The sequence below is a fragment of the Heterocephalus glaber genome, unplaced genomic scaffold (assembly GCF_053883595.1).
Source record: "Heterocephalus glaber isolate CG9 unplaced genomic scaffold, H.glaber_assembly_v1.0 deba00000937, whole genome shotgun sequence".
Taxonomy (NCBI): Eukaryota; Metazoa; Chordata; class Mammalia; order Rodentia; family Bathyergidae; genus Heterocephalus; species Heterocephalus glaber.
In genome coordinates this window covers 6697895-6712252 of record NW_028258173.1, presented here as the reverse complement: position 1 = coordinate 6712252, position 14358 = coordinate 6697895, and the positions used below count along the sequence as shown (strand labels likewise).

Genomic DNA, 14358 nt, shown 5'->3' with positions numbered 1-14358 from the left:
GAGATACAGGCAGGCCGCGCTGGGCCCTGGAGGGAGCACTGCTAAGGGGGGCCGAGATATATCAATTCAAAACTCTTAAACTAGCTGCGTGACCTGGGGCCAGTCTGAAGGCTTCGTGACTACCTAAGGCTGATATAGCGTTCTGAATCGGAGCTGAAATTGCAGCCCTGCTAAAGAGCTCAGAGTGGAACCGTCTGGGAGTTGGGAGGTAGGGAGGAGAGATGCTTTGGTGGGGAGCCTGCCTTTACGTTAGCACTTAACAAGGAGTAGGGATCCCTGGCCCACTTAAGGGAGGTCCTCCTCCTACCTCTTGGGACAGAAGCCAAAATTTTTGCGGTTCAGGTTTAGCTTGCAGTCTCCTCGTTGCGCTCTCCCTTTCCGGCGGTTTGGCAGACATGCCTATTGTGAAGTCAGGCTTATTCATTTGTGGAGTCAGCTTTTGCACGCCTCCTCTTCCTCCCTCCCAGGCCAGCCCAGGTGAGATGGAGCCGCTACGGTCCTGAGTTCAGGGATCCTCTAGTTGATAAAGAACATTACCGCAAGCCCGAGACCGAGCTCACCGAGGAGGAAAAATATGACCAGGAGCTCAAGAAGACTCAGCTCATCAAAGCAGCCCCAGCGACGACAACATGCTCTGTGTTTGCAGACCCAGTGATCAGGTTAGATGGAAACACACACTTGTTCCATGGACTGGGACTTATCTACCGTAAGGACTCCGTGATAGAGCCTTAGAAATCTAAACATGTTGTTTTTCTCCTTGAAGTAAATTCACCAACATGATGATGAAAGGAGGAAATAAAATACTGGCCAGATCCCTTGTGACCCAGGTAAACAGTTCCTGCATTTGTTACCTTTCTTTTCCCTGTAGTTTTGTGTACTGTGCTTGGTTCTTTAAGTTTCGCTTAAAAATTAGAGAGTAGGGGCTAGGGATGTAGCTCATTGTGGTCCATATCTGTAATTTCTGCACAGTGAGGGGCTGAGGCAGGAGGATTTCGGGTTCAAGTCCCAGCCTGAGCAACTAAGTGATATCTTGTCTCAAAAGTAAAAGGGATAGGGATGTAGCTCAGTGGGAAGGCCCTGGGTTCAATCGCCCGTACCGCCAATAATAATAATAATAATAATAATAAATATAATAATAAAATAATTCATAGACCTGTCATTAAAATTAACTTCCTAGGGCCGGGGATTTAGCTCAGTGGTTCCAGCACCTGCCTTGCAATCACAAGGTCCCAAGTTCGATCCCCAGTACCAAAAAAAAAAATTAACTTCTCTGTATTGTGGTTGTACGGGTTTAGTGAAGTCCTACAGGAGTCAATGAGTGACATTTACCCTGTATCACAGAGAAAAAGCCTGCTCTTTCTGTCCTAGACTACCAAAGGGGGAGGCACTTGACTTTGTCTTGAATGTGTTGAGGGAGGAGCTGCACTGCTGTAGAACTGGATGATGGAAGTAAAAGAGTAAGATATTGAGCTGAGTAAATTCTTTAGAGAGCCTGAAGCAGTCTCTTACACTGTCTCTTCTTTGCAGACTCTAGAAGCTGTGAAAAGGAAGCAGTTTGAGAAGTACCATGCTGCTTCTGCAGAGGAACAGGCAACCATCGAACGCAACCCCTACATCATCTTCCACCAAGCACTGAAAAACTGTGAGCCTGTCATTGGCCTTGTACCCATCCTCAAGGGTGGCCATTTCTACCAGGTGAATGGTCTGGCAAGAAAGCAGGGGTGGGAGACCTCAGAGTTGGGCCAAGATTGACAGCTCTCTGGAGACTGAAGACTGTCAACTGTCAGGATCTACTCATTTGAGACCTGTAGTGTAAAATTCCCATCTTCTGGCTGGGTGTGGTGTCACACCTGTAATCGCAGGACTCAGGGTAGCTGAGGCAGGAGGTTTGCTGTGAGGTCAGCCTAGACTACATAGTGAGTTCAAGGTCAGTCTTCACATAGCCAGACCCTGTCCCAAACAAAACAAACAAAACAAAATCCCATCTTCTGTGAACTCCCTGACCTTCCCTTTTGTTTATTATGTGTATTCTTTTTTTTTTTGGCACCGGGGATCAAACTCAGGACCTTGCCTTTGCAAGGCAGGCGGCGGAACCACTGAGCTAATAAATCCCCGGCCCATCATGTGTATTCTATAATTTTTTTTTTTTGGTACCGGGGATCGAACTTGGGTCCCTGCGCTTGTGCAGCAGGCGGTGAAACCACTGAGCTAAATCCCCGGCCCCCACCATGTATTCTAAACTGTAAACTTCTCATAGGAAGAGAAGGAATATCCCAGCTCTCTGTGCCAGTGTTAGCATAGCACTCAATGCATCCATAACTGCTTCACCACTGTTGAACTTAACTAGGCATCTGTGTCATATTTTTCACTGTCCTAAGTAAATTTCCTTGACTTCTCCCTTTACAGTTTAAACTGCATAGGGGTAGGAATTTTTTTGCTGCCTGCATCTTTATTGTCCAGTGTGGAACCTGGCATAGTGAGGGCCAGGCAAATGACTCTTGCACTGTTTTAGGTATCCGTTATCTGATGTGGCTAAGTCAACCTGGCTTATAAGGTTTTTAGCAATTGCTGCCTGTATCAACTTGGCAAAGCTTCCATGTAGGAGAGAAAGCGGCCAATGCTTAATGAGATTTGCTGAGTGAATGTCCCTTATGTCTGCTACTCTGAGGTCATCCAGAAATGGGGGAAGCTCAAAGCAAAAAAGATAGGCCTCCTTTCTTAGGAGCCTTACCAGGTTGGTCCAAAGGGAATGGATGGTACTTCATCAGGGCTTGGAGAGGCAGGAGGCCCCAGCCCTGGTAGGCCCTTGGAGCAACTGGCCTGTGTCCTGTCTCCTCACCCAGGTCCCTGTGCCCCTACCTGACCGACGTCGCCGATTCCTGGCCATGAAGTGGATGATCACTGAGTGCCGAGATAATAAACACCGGCGGACATTGATGCCAGAGAAGTTGTCACATGAGCTGCTGCAGGCTTTTCACAATCAGGGCCCCGTGATCAAGAGGAAGCAGGACATGCACAAGATGGCTGAGGCCAACCGTGCCCTGGCCCATTACCGCTGGTGGTAGAGAGAAAGGAGAGGGTCTGGGAGGAGCCCGAGGCCCTCTACCCGACTGAAAAGTCCCTGTGTGTAAAGGATGTAGTTTGAAGCTGGGCATGGTGGTACAAGCCTATAATCCCAGTACTTGGGAGGCTGAGGCAGGATTTTTCGGTGTTAGAGGCCTGCCTGGACTACAAAGTAAGTTCAAGGACAGCCTGAACTACATAGGGAGACCTTGTCTCAAAACAAAACAAGAAAAACACTGACACAAAGGCTGTAGTTCTTTTTTGAGGAGGGAGCGGCCTGTTTATTGTCCATTGACCCTTTGTCAGTGGGGCTGGAACTGCCTCTCTGTGCCCCGTCTTATAAAGATGAAACATTGGGCCGGGGATTTAGCTCAGTGGTTCTGGTGTCTGCCTCCCAAGTGCAAGGTCCTGAGTTCAATCCCCGGTTCCAAAAAAAAAAAGAAGAAACATTGACTTGGAAATTTCCTCTAAGAAACTCAGGGCCTAGTCTCCCCTTTCCTCAGCTCAGGACAGACCTTTGGATGCGAAAGGGAAGAAGCTGTAGCATCAGAAGATACTTGCCCTTTATTAGAAAATCCTCTCCCTGATAACAGAAGTATTGTTGATTAAAACTCATTGAAGGAAATAGGCTTATTTCCACAGTGGTCCTTTAAAAAATGTAGAAAAGGCAGTTACTGGGATAACTTGTGTTTTCCCTCTGTACCTTGACACCCTGAAGCATCTCGAGGCAACCATGGCTGTGGTTACCCATTTTATACATGGGAAATTGAGGCAACGAGGTCCTGTTGCAGCAGTGGTACAGTGCAGTGGTCAATAGGCATTGCCCTCCTCTCCGTGGTCTTGGTGGGAAGTGATAGAAGGCTGATAGGACCTCGGGGGGAAAGGGGACAGACTTGAGGCTGAGAGCAAGTCTTTGGTATTTCCCCACCTTCTAGGTGGGGAAAGGGAACAGGGCAGGATCACAGTGCAACTGGGAAGGCAGGGCAAAGCCTTTGGGAGAGGCAGAGACTTCCCTGCCAGCTTGGAAGGAGGGCTGAGGAGAGGCCAGTGCTGCAGGGAGCAAATCCCAAGCCGGAACTAGTCAGAAACCTCACTATAGTAATACTTGTGGGCAGCAGGGGTGGTCTTCCAGCCAGCGGCCCGGAACTCAATAATCTCTAGTAGCAGCAGCTGGGCCAGGTTGCTGAGGCCTGTCAGGAGCAGGAAGCCATCCCGGATCAGGACAAACAGCTCATCCATGCGCTGTCCGTTCATCTTCTCCAGCTGCTCCCCAACCCGGTGCAGCTGCAGCACCAAGCAGTCTACCTGCAGAGGCAACAGGGAAACTGGGTCAGCCCCGGGCAGGGCCAGCCTGTTGCCTATCATGTGAGAGTGATGAGTGCTTGCTCTTTACGCCATTTCATCCTCACCATCTGGTGACTGTTAACCACATCTTACGTAAAAGGAAACAAGCTCAGGGACTCGCCTAGAACATCTGGCCAGGCCTATCTCAGACTGCTTCTGAACCCCCCTTTTCCACCTCCCCATCACTGCCTGACATGGGTTTGGTTTCTGGGCCATTTGTGCCCAAAGCTGGCTGTGACTACCACCATTCCTATCATCCCTTGGCTTTCCTATTAGGAAGGAAGCTGCTGCGCCAGTCGGCTCTGCCTGCTGTCTGTTCTGGATGAACTCTCAACCCAGCAGCTTGTCTTGTAACTGTGACGGGCCCTAAATGGCCCACAGGGCTCTTGCCTGGAAGTGATTCCCTCCAAGGCCTCCACTCAGCTGAACCAGACTGCTGACCTCCACAGCCTTCTGCTCCCAGGCCACCTACCTCCTCCTCCTCGTTCAGACTGTCTGGCTGGGCCAGCCGGAAGAGGCAGTCATAGACCGGGTTCACCAGGGCCATCATGGGCATATTGTTCACCTGTTGGGGCGGGGGAGAGGCCAGAGTGGCAATGTTAGTGGCCATGAGAAGCAGTTCAGCATGGGGCTCAGGAGACAGCCATCTCTGCCTCACAGGGTGGCTGCCCAGGCCTCACCCTCAGGTAGTCAAAGATGTTGCAGATAAAGGTGACGTAGCAGACCCAGCCCTGCATGGACCGTGCCCTCAGCTGTTCCCGGGTCTGGTACTCTTGCTGCAGCCGGTTCAGGAGTCCACGCCGGAAGACATTCTGGCCTGCTTGCTTACTCTCTGCCTGTGAGCCAGGGAGAGGGCGGTGAGGGGCAGGGGTGGTGCCAAGGCCGTCCCACCTGTCCTACTCTTCTCCCTGCCCTTTGCATCTCTGTCCTGCTGGCTGGCCTCTGCTGACTCAGGAGGCGCCTTCCACAGAGCAGCTCCCTGTCTTCTGCCAACCCCCCAACCTGGATGATGGCGTAGCACATGCGTCCTGCTTCCTTGCTGAACACACGGTCCTGCAGAGAATGGTCCACAATCACATTGGCCACTTTCTCCAAATCCACAGCGCCTGGATCTAGGGTAGAGACAGGAGGGGAGTCTAGAGCTGCCTGTTGATCACATTGACCTTTACCTGCTTCCAAGAGGGATTTGAGATGTTCGCAGTAGTGCACTCCAGCTATACACTTAATTTAAGAAATGAAGGAGCTGGGGATGTAACTCAGGGAGTCCTTGCCTAGAATGCATAAGGCCTTGAGTTTAATGCCCAGCAGTGCAAAAAAAAAAGAAGAGCCAGGGATGTAGCTCAGTGGCACAGTGCCTTCCTGGCAATCTCAAGGCCCGAAGTTCGATTCCCGTTACCAAAAAAAAAAAACCTAGAGAGGAAGAGCTGGGCATGGTGATGCAGGCCTGTGATCCCAGCACTTTGGGAGGCTGAGGCAGGAGGATTGCAAGTTTGAGCCCAACCTGGGCAACTTAGGGAAACCATGTCTCAAAAACAAAGGGCTAGGGATTTAGCCCAGTGGTTTCGCCGCCTGCTGCGCAGGTGCAAGGACCGGAGTTTGATTCCCCCGGTACCCAAAAAAAGATAAAAACAAAGGGCTGGAGATTTAGCTCAGTGGCACTGTGCCTGCCTCGAAAGTGCAAGGTCCTAAGTTCGATCCCCAGTACCAAAAAAACCCAAAAAAACCTGGGGAAGTAATTCAATCTGAAGGCCCTAGGTTCAAACGCCAGTAGTGAAAAAACAACACTAGAGAGAAGACCCAGGAAGTACTGGTATGTGTGAGGAGCTCTAGCAGTCACTGCCCTGGTTACTCACAGAGAAAACAGGGAAGGTTATGTGGCTGGTAGCAACCAATCAAAGTACGGGTCTATTTTATTAGGTCGCACATTTTTTCCTGGGACTGGGTTGAGGAAGGAACACTGATCATTGAGGCTTCCACAGAAGTTTCAGAATAGTGTTCCTGTCACACACACACTGTGCACAGGCCCCTGAAAGCCGGCCCTGCAGGGCCTCCGCCACGCTTGGCCTGGCACCTGACAGGCTTGCTCACTGTTGGCCAGATCAAACTTCTATCCTGAGTGTAGTGGGAAGGCATTGGTCCAGGGCAATTCCATATCTCCTCTGCCAAGCTGGATTCTCCCTTCTTTCCCGAGTCACGGAACTTTACACATTTAAGAGAGCTGGCTGCAGCAACACAGAAACCAGCAAGTCTAATGTCAAGGCTTAACGCATAGGAACTATGTACTCGTTTGTGAGTACTTTTTTTTTTTTTTTTTTTTGGTACCAGGGATCGAACTCCGGTCCTTAGCTTGAGAGGCAGGCGGTGGAACCACTGAGCTAAATCCCCAGCCCTTGTGAGTACTTTTAAACAAGGCTTTACCGTGTGAGAGATGACTTTGTGATTCATCCTCCCAAATACTGGCCCAAAGGTAGCTTGTCTTTCCAGTCCAAGAGTTAGGTTGTGACTTGCATTCTCAGGAAGTGAAGGGAGAAGAGGGCTTGGGCATTCCCTGGCCCTGGGGCTCAGCTCCTTCTCTGCAGCTCCTGCCTGGCTCCCAAGGGTTCCCGTGCTCACCTTTGAGTGCTGTTTTCAGCAGCTGCTGGGTCTCTGCATCAAAAGACTGGATTTTATACTCCTCTCTACCGGCCTCCCCCATGACTACCCAGCCCCAGCAGCTCTTCACTGGGCTGGGACTAAGGATAGCACCTGAGGAAGAGAAGAGAAGGGAGAGGCCTCAGATGTGCAGCACGGGGCCTCCAGTTCCCAGTCCTGCTTTCCCTGGGTGGGGCCAGCCAATGCTTGGGACAGGCGCACCGGTCCACGGCATTCGGTGGCTGGCTGACAGCCCGCAAAACTCGGCTTCTGGTGGAGTCTGAGACACCTGCTGCTCAAGCTTAGGAAACCCCAGGCTTCTGGGATAAAAGATGAAGGGTAAATGCACCTACCCTCCGGTCCCAGTAGGAGGCAGGTTGTTCTCAGCCGCTGTCAGGTAGATTTGGGGGCAGGATACACTGAGCTGGAGGTGTAGACTTCCCTATACAAACCCGCCCGGAAGCTGCTAGCTCAGCTAGATTCCGGGCTGGTGACAGGCTGAAGGCTTTAAGCTGGGGATCGCTCTACAACAGCGTAAGTCCCAGCCCCTCCCTCCAACCTTCTCCCCCGGCTTTCGACAGAATCCTTCTCAGTCCACAAAACCCACCCCTGCAGCCGTCGGGCTGCGGCCGACCAGCTCGGGCGAGTGTCGGAGCCTCGTCGGCCGCCGCTGTCGCTCGGAGTAGGAACTCCTACTGTGCCGGCCAGCTTCGACTGGTTAAACTGGGCTCCCGAGTGGCAGAAACCCGGCCCTACCCACTCGGGACTCCCAATTCCTAGGCTGCATTCTGGATCCTTCCCCTTAAAGGGTGGTTCCCGCTGGAGTTCCCTCTCGGGACTCGATGCCTTTCCTCTGGCCACAGCAAGCGACCTTAGACCTTAGGGGTCTTCAAACCTCAGCAGTCTTCCCAAGCCCGGGACGCCCTTCCCCGCGGCGCGAGGCCCGCTGCGGAGCCCGCTTGAGAAGAGGCCCACCGCGGGGGAGGCGGGAGAGCGCCTGACCCCACCTGCCGGGAGGGCGTCGCGCGCGTGTGCCCAGGGGTTACGGCGGGCATGGCGCGAGCGCCCGTGCGCGGGGCCGCTGAGATCATCGCCTGGCGCGGTGCGTGGCAGGTCGTCTCGCCAGCGCCACCTGGCGTGCAAAGAGCCGCCCTCGCGTCCCGCCCGCTGCTGGCACTACGCCGGGTGTAAGGCCGAGGCGGGGACTGTCGGGAAAGTTCGGCAACACTGCCACCACCGCGTCGGGAGACGCTCACCCTGGGCTGTCCCCTCCTCACCCGGCGCGCTCTGGCCCTCAACAGGACCGTGACGGCTCGAGCGAGCGCACTGGGGTGGACCGCTTCACCCTCGGTAAAGCACGGTGAGACCCCGCCCCGTCACTCCATCGGTCTCCGTGGCGGGGCTCAGGCGACCTGGGTCGGAGGAGACTCACCAGCCCGCGTGGCGTGGGAGGAGCCCGCGGAGGGCAGCGGGTCTGGGGCTGTCTGGGTAGCATCTTCACCTGCGCCTGTCTACGCTCCCCAGCCAAGGTAGAGAAGGCGGAGTGGGGAGGCGTTAAGGGCTGGGGCCGATCTCACTCGCCGTCCTGCTCCAATGCTCTGGCAGCTAAGTTTCAAATCCAAGGGGCAGTCAGTCTAAGGGATAGTTGATAACAGGGTGCTCCTCCATCTTTCTTGGGGGGGTTAGGGTAATGCTGCTGGATGAGCTTCGCTGCTGGCTCCTTGTCAGGTGTAATTCTACATAATTTGGGGGGGAAAATGATCTCACAATTAAATTATGATTAGGCCTAGTTTTCCTGCCTACAGAGTGGCTATGGCTTGTGGAGCCATAACTCTTCTGCCTCCGGTCACAGCTAAGACCTCAATGGTCCTGTGATGCTGTGACGCTCCAGGGCAGGATTGCATCACCTGAAGACATTTTGTGGTTCCTTGAGAACTGAGTAGTAAGAGAAAGGTTTCACCTGGGGAGGGACAAATTCCTAATCAAGATAAGTTCTTCATCCACCTTGGGTCTTCATCTGCCTAAGTTCCTCATTGTCCTAGGATTATCGCCACCCTCTGAGTCATCTGTTACTCCGGATGTACGGAATAAAGGTGTGGCAGCTTGGGGTTGCTTCGTGTTTGCTGCCCAGAGCAGCACTGATAAGGCCCAAAGCTCAGCTTCTTCTCCAAGTCTCATTTCCTGTCTTTATAAATTAATTTGGCTTGAGCAGTCCTGACTCACAGGAGACCAGGAGTCACTGCTGGGTTTCTGTTAATGTCCTCTTTCCTTGTTCCTTACAGCTCAGGACAAGCCATGATGGTGGACTTGCATGGCCAAAGTTCCCTCCTCCTGTTAAAGAGATGCCAAAGCGGTCACATTTCTGTTGTCCATTTTCGGACAATTCAACTGCAGCAAGAGGAGCATAAACCTAGGCTGGAGATTTAGCTCAGTGGTACTGCGCCTGCCTTGCAAGCACAAGGCCCTGAGTTCAATCCCTGGTACCACAAAAAACAAAACCAAAACAAGAGGAGCATAAACCTTCAGTGGAATTTCATAAAAAAATACATTGAGATGTGGACTGGGGATATAGCTCAGTGGTGGAACACTTGCCTCCTTCCTCCTAAGGCCCTGGGTTAGCACTGAAACAAAAAGCAACAAAAATCAGGCAGCTAGCCGGGCATTGCATTTAGCTCAGTGGTTCCGCCGCCTGCCTCCCAAGCACAAGGACCAGAGTTCAATTCCTGGTACCAAAAAAAAAAAAAAAATCACACAGCTGCCCAGGCCTCCTATGCCAAGATCCTGTGGGCCATGGAGTTCCCTCCAGCCACAACCTGGACCTTCAGAATCAATAGCCAGGGTCCAGATGGAAGGTGACAAGGGGCCAAGAGCTCACTGGCAGGAGGGGGAGCAGCCACACTGGGGTCACTCCCGGCAGAAGTAAGTGCAGGAGCTGGAGCTGAGCTCTGGGAGAGGGCAAGGTAACCACCACCAGCCAAGCCCACAAGCACACAAGGGCAGGAGGGTGGCAGTCATGTTCCGTGTTTTCTTCCCTCATACCCCTGTAACCCATTTCTCCTCTGCATCTAGGTACACGTGTAGATCCCAGGGCTCTGGTAACCCCCTGGGTGCCAACTGTGCCCCTGGCAATCTGCCTAGTCCTTTCCTTCTCCCATCCCTGTCACTGGGCTGCTTCAGGGCCATGGCCCTTCTGGGGTCACTGAGAAAACACGCAGTGCCATGCTGAGCCTAGGAGGACACTGAGTCGGCATGCCTGCCACCTGGTGCCCTGTGAGGGGCGCCATCTGGGGGAAGGGCTGCACCTCAAGCCCTCCTGCTCAGCACCTGCCTGCCCTTTTGGGCTTCATTCGGGGCTTGGCCTGTTGTAGAGCCTTTACAGACACAGAGACAGGGCCTGGGAGGCTCAGCTGGGACCCTCCCTCCAGGTCTAGGAATCAGCTGCAACTGCTGGGCCAGGAATTCAAGGAAGCCAGGGTCCCTTTCCTCATTCTTCGTTGGTTTTTTTTGGAGACACAGTCTATGTAGCCCAGCCTGATGATCCTCCTGCCTCAGCCTCCCAAGTACTGGGATTACAGGCATGAGCCACCATGCATGGCCTCCTCATCCTTTCTGAACAAGGATGTGGATGGTACAGGAAGGTGGGAGAGGCCAGGCTTGTTGGCAGACTGTAATCTCAGCACTCAGGAGGCTGGGGCAAAAGGATCACTGCAAAGTCAAGGATAGCCTGGACCACATAGCGAGACCCTGTCTTAAAAAAACCAAAAGGAAGATGGAAGAGTAAGATGAGGAATGTGCTTTTTGCTTTAATGTCTTTTAAATAAGTGGATGGGGAAAAGCCCAAGTGTGGGGACCAGACTCTTGGAAAGAGCCCCAGCCCAGCCTTCTGCACCAACGCCTCCGCCCCTTCCAGAACTGTGAGAGCCCCCAGCAGGCCGGCTGTGAAGGGAGGATGGCAGCTGATCCTTCTGGGTTTGCGCTGGATAGAGGAGAAACAACCACAAGCTGCTTCCCACTGCCACTGGCCCCACAGCCGGAGTCCAGGGTGCTGCTGTTCTTTCATGGAGAAAGACCTTGCCCTTCTGGTGGTGTCCCAGCGGATAGGTCAAGACTGCCACCCTGCTCCCAGTCATACTTCACACTCAGGACACCTAGCCTGGTGCTTGGACCAGGCAGCACCACTCAGCACGACATAAGATCCGAGGTTTGAGTCTTGCTTCTTTTGCAGGTGGCCTCCAGTGAAGAGCTTGGGGCCTTCCTGCCCTCCAGGCTAGCTGTCTGCCTTCTTCATGCAGTGGAAGAGGTTACAGAAGAGCTCGTACCAGAAAAACACAAAGCCTGTGGAGATGGCAGCCTTTAGCAGGCTTGGGGACAGACCCTTGAAGAAGCCTCGCCCGCCTTCTTCTCGCAGCACCTGCTTGATGCAATCCAGGAGGCCCGTGTAGCTCCGCACCTAGGGAGAGGAAGGCCAGGTTGAGGAAGGAGTTGGTGATTAAAACAGGGATGCAGGGCTGGAGATTTAGCTCAGTGCCACCACCTGCCTCGCAAGCGCAAGGTCCTGAGTTCGATCCCTGGTACCAAAAAAAAAAAATAGGGATGTACCTGGCACACCACAGCTCCCAGTAAATACTTGCTGCTGAAGGAAAGAACACAAAATGGACAGCAAATAAATTACTCTTGTTCTGTCTATTCCAAGTGGGCTAAGTCAGACTTAACAGATGAAGTGCCTGGAAGTCAGCAGCTGGACAGAGCTCCTTCCAGCTGAGGAGGGCTGGGATCACTGTGGCCCTGAAGGACCCAGTGACAATGCCAGATCCTCCCTCCACAGGTCTTTTGGAGTATTTATCTCATTCCACTGGTCCTCCCAGGCAGATCTGAATCACACTCGCTAACTCTTAGCATGACCAGCGCTGGACCTTCAGCCTGGCCTCCCTGTCTCCTAACATCACAAACTACTGCCAGATCCACGTACCCCCAGGGCCTTGCTCCCCTCTAAAAGCTCTGGTAACCCTTGATGATGACATCACAGAATCAAGGCCAAGTTCTCCAGCCTGGTGTCTGAAGCATTCCACCATTTGGCCTCAACCTGTCTCCCTGAACTTGGCCCCCACTGGTCCTTCCACCAGCCTCTCCTGCTCACCCCAACTGCTGGCCAAACTAGCACACCAGTCTTCCTTAAAAGCAGAGCCTCTTTCCTTGGGCGTGGTGGTGCACACCTGTAATCCCAGTACTTGGGAGGCTGAGGCAGGAGGATCTCCACCAGTTCAAGGCCCGCCTGAGCTACACAGTGAAACCATGTCTTTAAAAAACTAAAAGAAAAAAAAAAAGAGCAGGATCTCTCTCCTCCATCCTAGATGCTCTCCCTGTTCAAATTCAAACTGTCTTCAGGGCAAGCTGGTAAATGGAAAGAGGAGGTTACAAAACCTTGCAGTTGGTGTTTATCCAAAGAAACTAAACTAGAGAGGACAGTCTCTAAACTAGAGAGGGCGTGCAGGGGCTAGAGGTACCCACTGGTCAGGAGCTGAGGGGGCCGGGGATTTAGCTCAGTGGTTCTGCCGCCTGCCTCGCAAGTGCAAGGTCCTGAGTTCAATCCCCGGTACCAAAAAACAAAAAAACAAAACAAGGAGCTGAATGTTGGTCCCTTCATGTGCCCAGGGAGTGCCAAGGTCAGAACTGTCTGTGTGACAATGGCTCACCTGGCCGAAGGCAGCCCTGGCATGCTCAAACCCGCCAACCTGAAGCCGTTTCTTGAAGAGGTCCAGGGGATACGTAAGGGTCTTGCTGATGATTCCGGCTCCAGAGCCACAAAGCAGGTTTTTCAGGTTTCCTGAACCAGGGAAGCAAGATTAAGGGGAAGGGTGGGAGAAATGCAATTAATGATGGATGACTTAAAGGTCATTAGGACTAATCCTTCACCACAACCCCCCAAGCATCCCTGGGTCTCAAAGGAGAGCCAGAGCCAGACATAGCCACTGGCACCAGGAGTGGTAACTGACTGCAGGCTGGACAGGTCAGGGCAGCAGGGCATGAGTCTGCACACAACAGTCCTGCAACTAGAGACCACAAGGGCCTGCAGGCTCAGGCAAGGGACTCAGATTCATGCTGGAGAGGGAACATGGCCCTCCCCACCAAACAACAGCAAACAAAAAACCAAAACCACAACCAAAACCAGCAGGCAGTTTATAAGTTGGGTTTCAGACAAAAAAACCTCTGGACCAATCACTAAAATTTTGGTGACTAGTGATGGGTGTGGAAAGAGTTGGAAGAAACAAATTCAACTCTAAACTGCTGGGTTTGCCTGTTCAGTTGGCCATGCTACTGGGCCAGGAACAGGGAACAGAGGCGCCTGAGCTGGCAGAAAATGATTTCCTGATTCAGGGAGAGATGTGCGTGTGGGCTGGGTTGATCTGCTTGTGGAGCTGCTCACCAGTTTGCTTTCCATCGGCTGGTATGGCCCAGTCATAGGCGTGCTTCAGGGACCGGTAGCAGGAGAACTGCAGCCCAGCGTAGGGGAAGATGGCGATCAAGGTGGGGGCCAACCCTTTGTAGAAGACCAGGGGGCCCTCGGTCCTATACATGGTCACCACGGCATCTTGCAGGGTCTTATAGACCTGGACACGCACATGTGCACTGTGAGTGAGCTCAGTGAGGCAGTTTCAGTCCTGATCAGCCCAACATACCTCTGGTCCCCTCCTCTAAAGACACAGCTAATAGCAGTGTAACTTCTGCCAAGAGGACAGGCCAGGAAAACACTGGACGCAACTTCCAAGGGTGTGCACAAAAATGTTTCCAAAGAGTCACCATAGCCAGGAGTGGTGGTGCAGGGCTACAATCCCAGCGGGCTGGGCAGGTGAGGCAGGGGGGTCACAAGGTTGAGCCCAGGCCAGGGAACTCAGTGACTTAGTGAGACGCTGTCTCAAAATTTAAAAATAAAAATAAAAACCACAAAGGGCCAGGGATTTAGCTTAGTGGCGCTGGGCCTGCCTCGCAAGCACAAGGTCCTGAGTTCCATCCCCAGTACCGAAAAAGAAAAATAAATAAACAAATTTGCAATCCTCCTGCCTGAGCCTCCTAAGTGCCTGAGATTATAGGCATGGTCCACTGCAACCAAGATCACATAGACCAGCTTTACATGTGATTCAAAATGTTCCAAGAGGTTTTGGCCTGGCCCAGCTGCACGGTGGTGAGACACCTGGCTGACAGCAGGTCTGAGAATGCTGCAGCCACTCGGGAGGACGTCTGTGAAAGGACAGTGGTGCCACTGTACCAGGCACCAAGGGGAGGCCACCAGCAAGAGCAAAGATCCTCCCCAGAGCTCCCACT

General features: G+C 52.8%; 3 protein-coding genes and 1 long non-coding RNA gene across 13 annotated transcripts in view; 2 read left to right on the top strand and 2 right to left on the bottom strand.

The window, feature by feature from the left end:
* Mrps7 (mitochondrial ribosomal protein S7) overlaps nucleotides 1–3688 on the top strand; it is a 4243-nt gene extending 555 nt beyond the window's left edge. For both annotated transcript variants that reach the window (XM_087208491.1, XM_004860651.4), the window contains exons 2-5: nucleotides 468–659; nucleotides 764–827; nucleotides 1528–1695; nucleotides 2844–3688. In XM_087208491.1, the coding sequence (XP_087064617.1) occupies nucleotides 468–659; nucleotides 764–827; nucleotides 1528–1695; nucleotides 2844–3065 (646 nt within the window). In that variant the 3' untranslated portion in view covers nucleotides 3066–3688. The remainder of the gene's footprint in view (nucleotides 1–467; nucleotides 660–763; nucleotides 828–1527; nucleotides 1696–2843) is intronic.
* Mif4gd (MIF4G domain containing) lies at nucleotides 3318–8595 on the bottom strand. 5 transcript variants are annotated; one of them, XM_004860661.4, is made up of 6 exons: nucleotides 8471–8595; nucleotides 7021–7152; nucleotides 5410–5519; nucleotides 5088–5243; nucleotides 4880–4972; nucleotides 3318–4368 (listed from the first exon to the last, which is right to left on the bottom strand). In XM_004860661.4, exons 2-6 carry the CDS (start codon nucleotides 7100–7102, stop codon nucleotides 4141–4143), a joined length of 669 nt encoding a protein of 222 aa, XP_004860718.1. In that variant the 5' UTR covers nucleotides 7103–7152; nucleotides 8471–8595; the 3' UTR covers nucleotides 3318–4140. The 5 variants fall into 5 exon arrangements, with proteins under 5 accessions (XP_004860718.1, XP_004860719.1, XP_004860717.1 ...); XM_004860662.4 differs by lacking the exon at nucleotides 8471–8595 and adding an exon at nucleotides 8046–8141; XM_004860660.4 differs by lacking the exon at nucleotides 8471–8595 and adding an exon at nucleotides 7646–8098.
* LOC106010735 (uncharacterized) lies at nucleotides 7456–11722 on the top strand. Of its 2 annotated transcripts, XR_015450256.1 has the most exons (3): nucleotides 7464–7572; nucleotides 8340–8567; nucleotides 9321–9536. It is a non-coding gene; the product is annotated as an uncharacterized LOC106010735 (long non-coding RNA). The 2 variants fall into 2 exon arrangements; XR_015450257.1 differs by lacking the exons at nucleotides 8340–8567; nucleotides 9321–9536 and adding an exon at nucleotides 11264–11722 and having other exon boundaries at nucleotides 7456–7572.
* Slc25a19 (solute carrier family 25 member 19) overlaps nucleotides 10817–14358 on the bottom strand; it is a 27197-nt gene continuing 23655 nt past the window's right edge. For 3 of the 4 annotated variants that reach the window (XM_013078180.3, XM_004860657.4, XM_021241152.2), the window contains 3 exons: nucleotides 13463–13646; nucleotides 12732–12862; nucleotides 10817–11488 (listed from right to left, as the gene is read on the bottom strand). In XM_013078180.3, coding sequence (XP_012933634.1) covers nucleotides 11306–11488; nucleotides 12732–12862; nucleotides 13463–13646 — 498 coding nt within the window. In that variant the 3' untranslated portion in view covers nucleotides 10817–11305. Of the gene's footprint in view, nucleotides 11489–11637; nucleotides 11672–12731; nucleotides 12863–13462; nucleotides 13647–14358 lie in introns of all 4 variants that reach the window. The other variant, XM_021241153.2, reaches the window with a different exon arrangement.

Coding starts and splice junctions, on each gene's coding strand:
- Mif4gd (XM_021241154.2), bottom strand. Junction 5,244..5,409: donor TGTGCTACGCCATCATCCAG/GTTGGGGGGTTG, acceptor CCTGGCTCACAG/GCAGAGAGTAAGCAAGCAGG. Junction 4,369..4,879: donor GTCTGAACGAGGAGGAGGAG/GTAGGTGGCCTG, acceptor TTGCCTCTGCAG/GTAGACTGCTTGGTGCTGCA.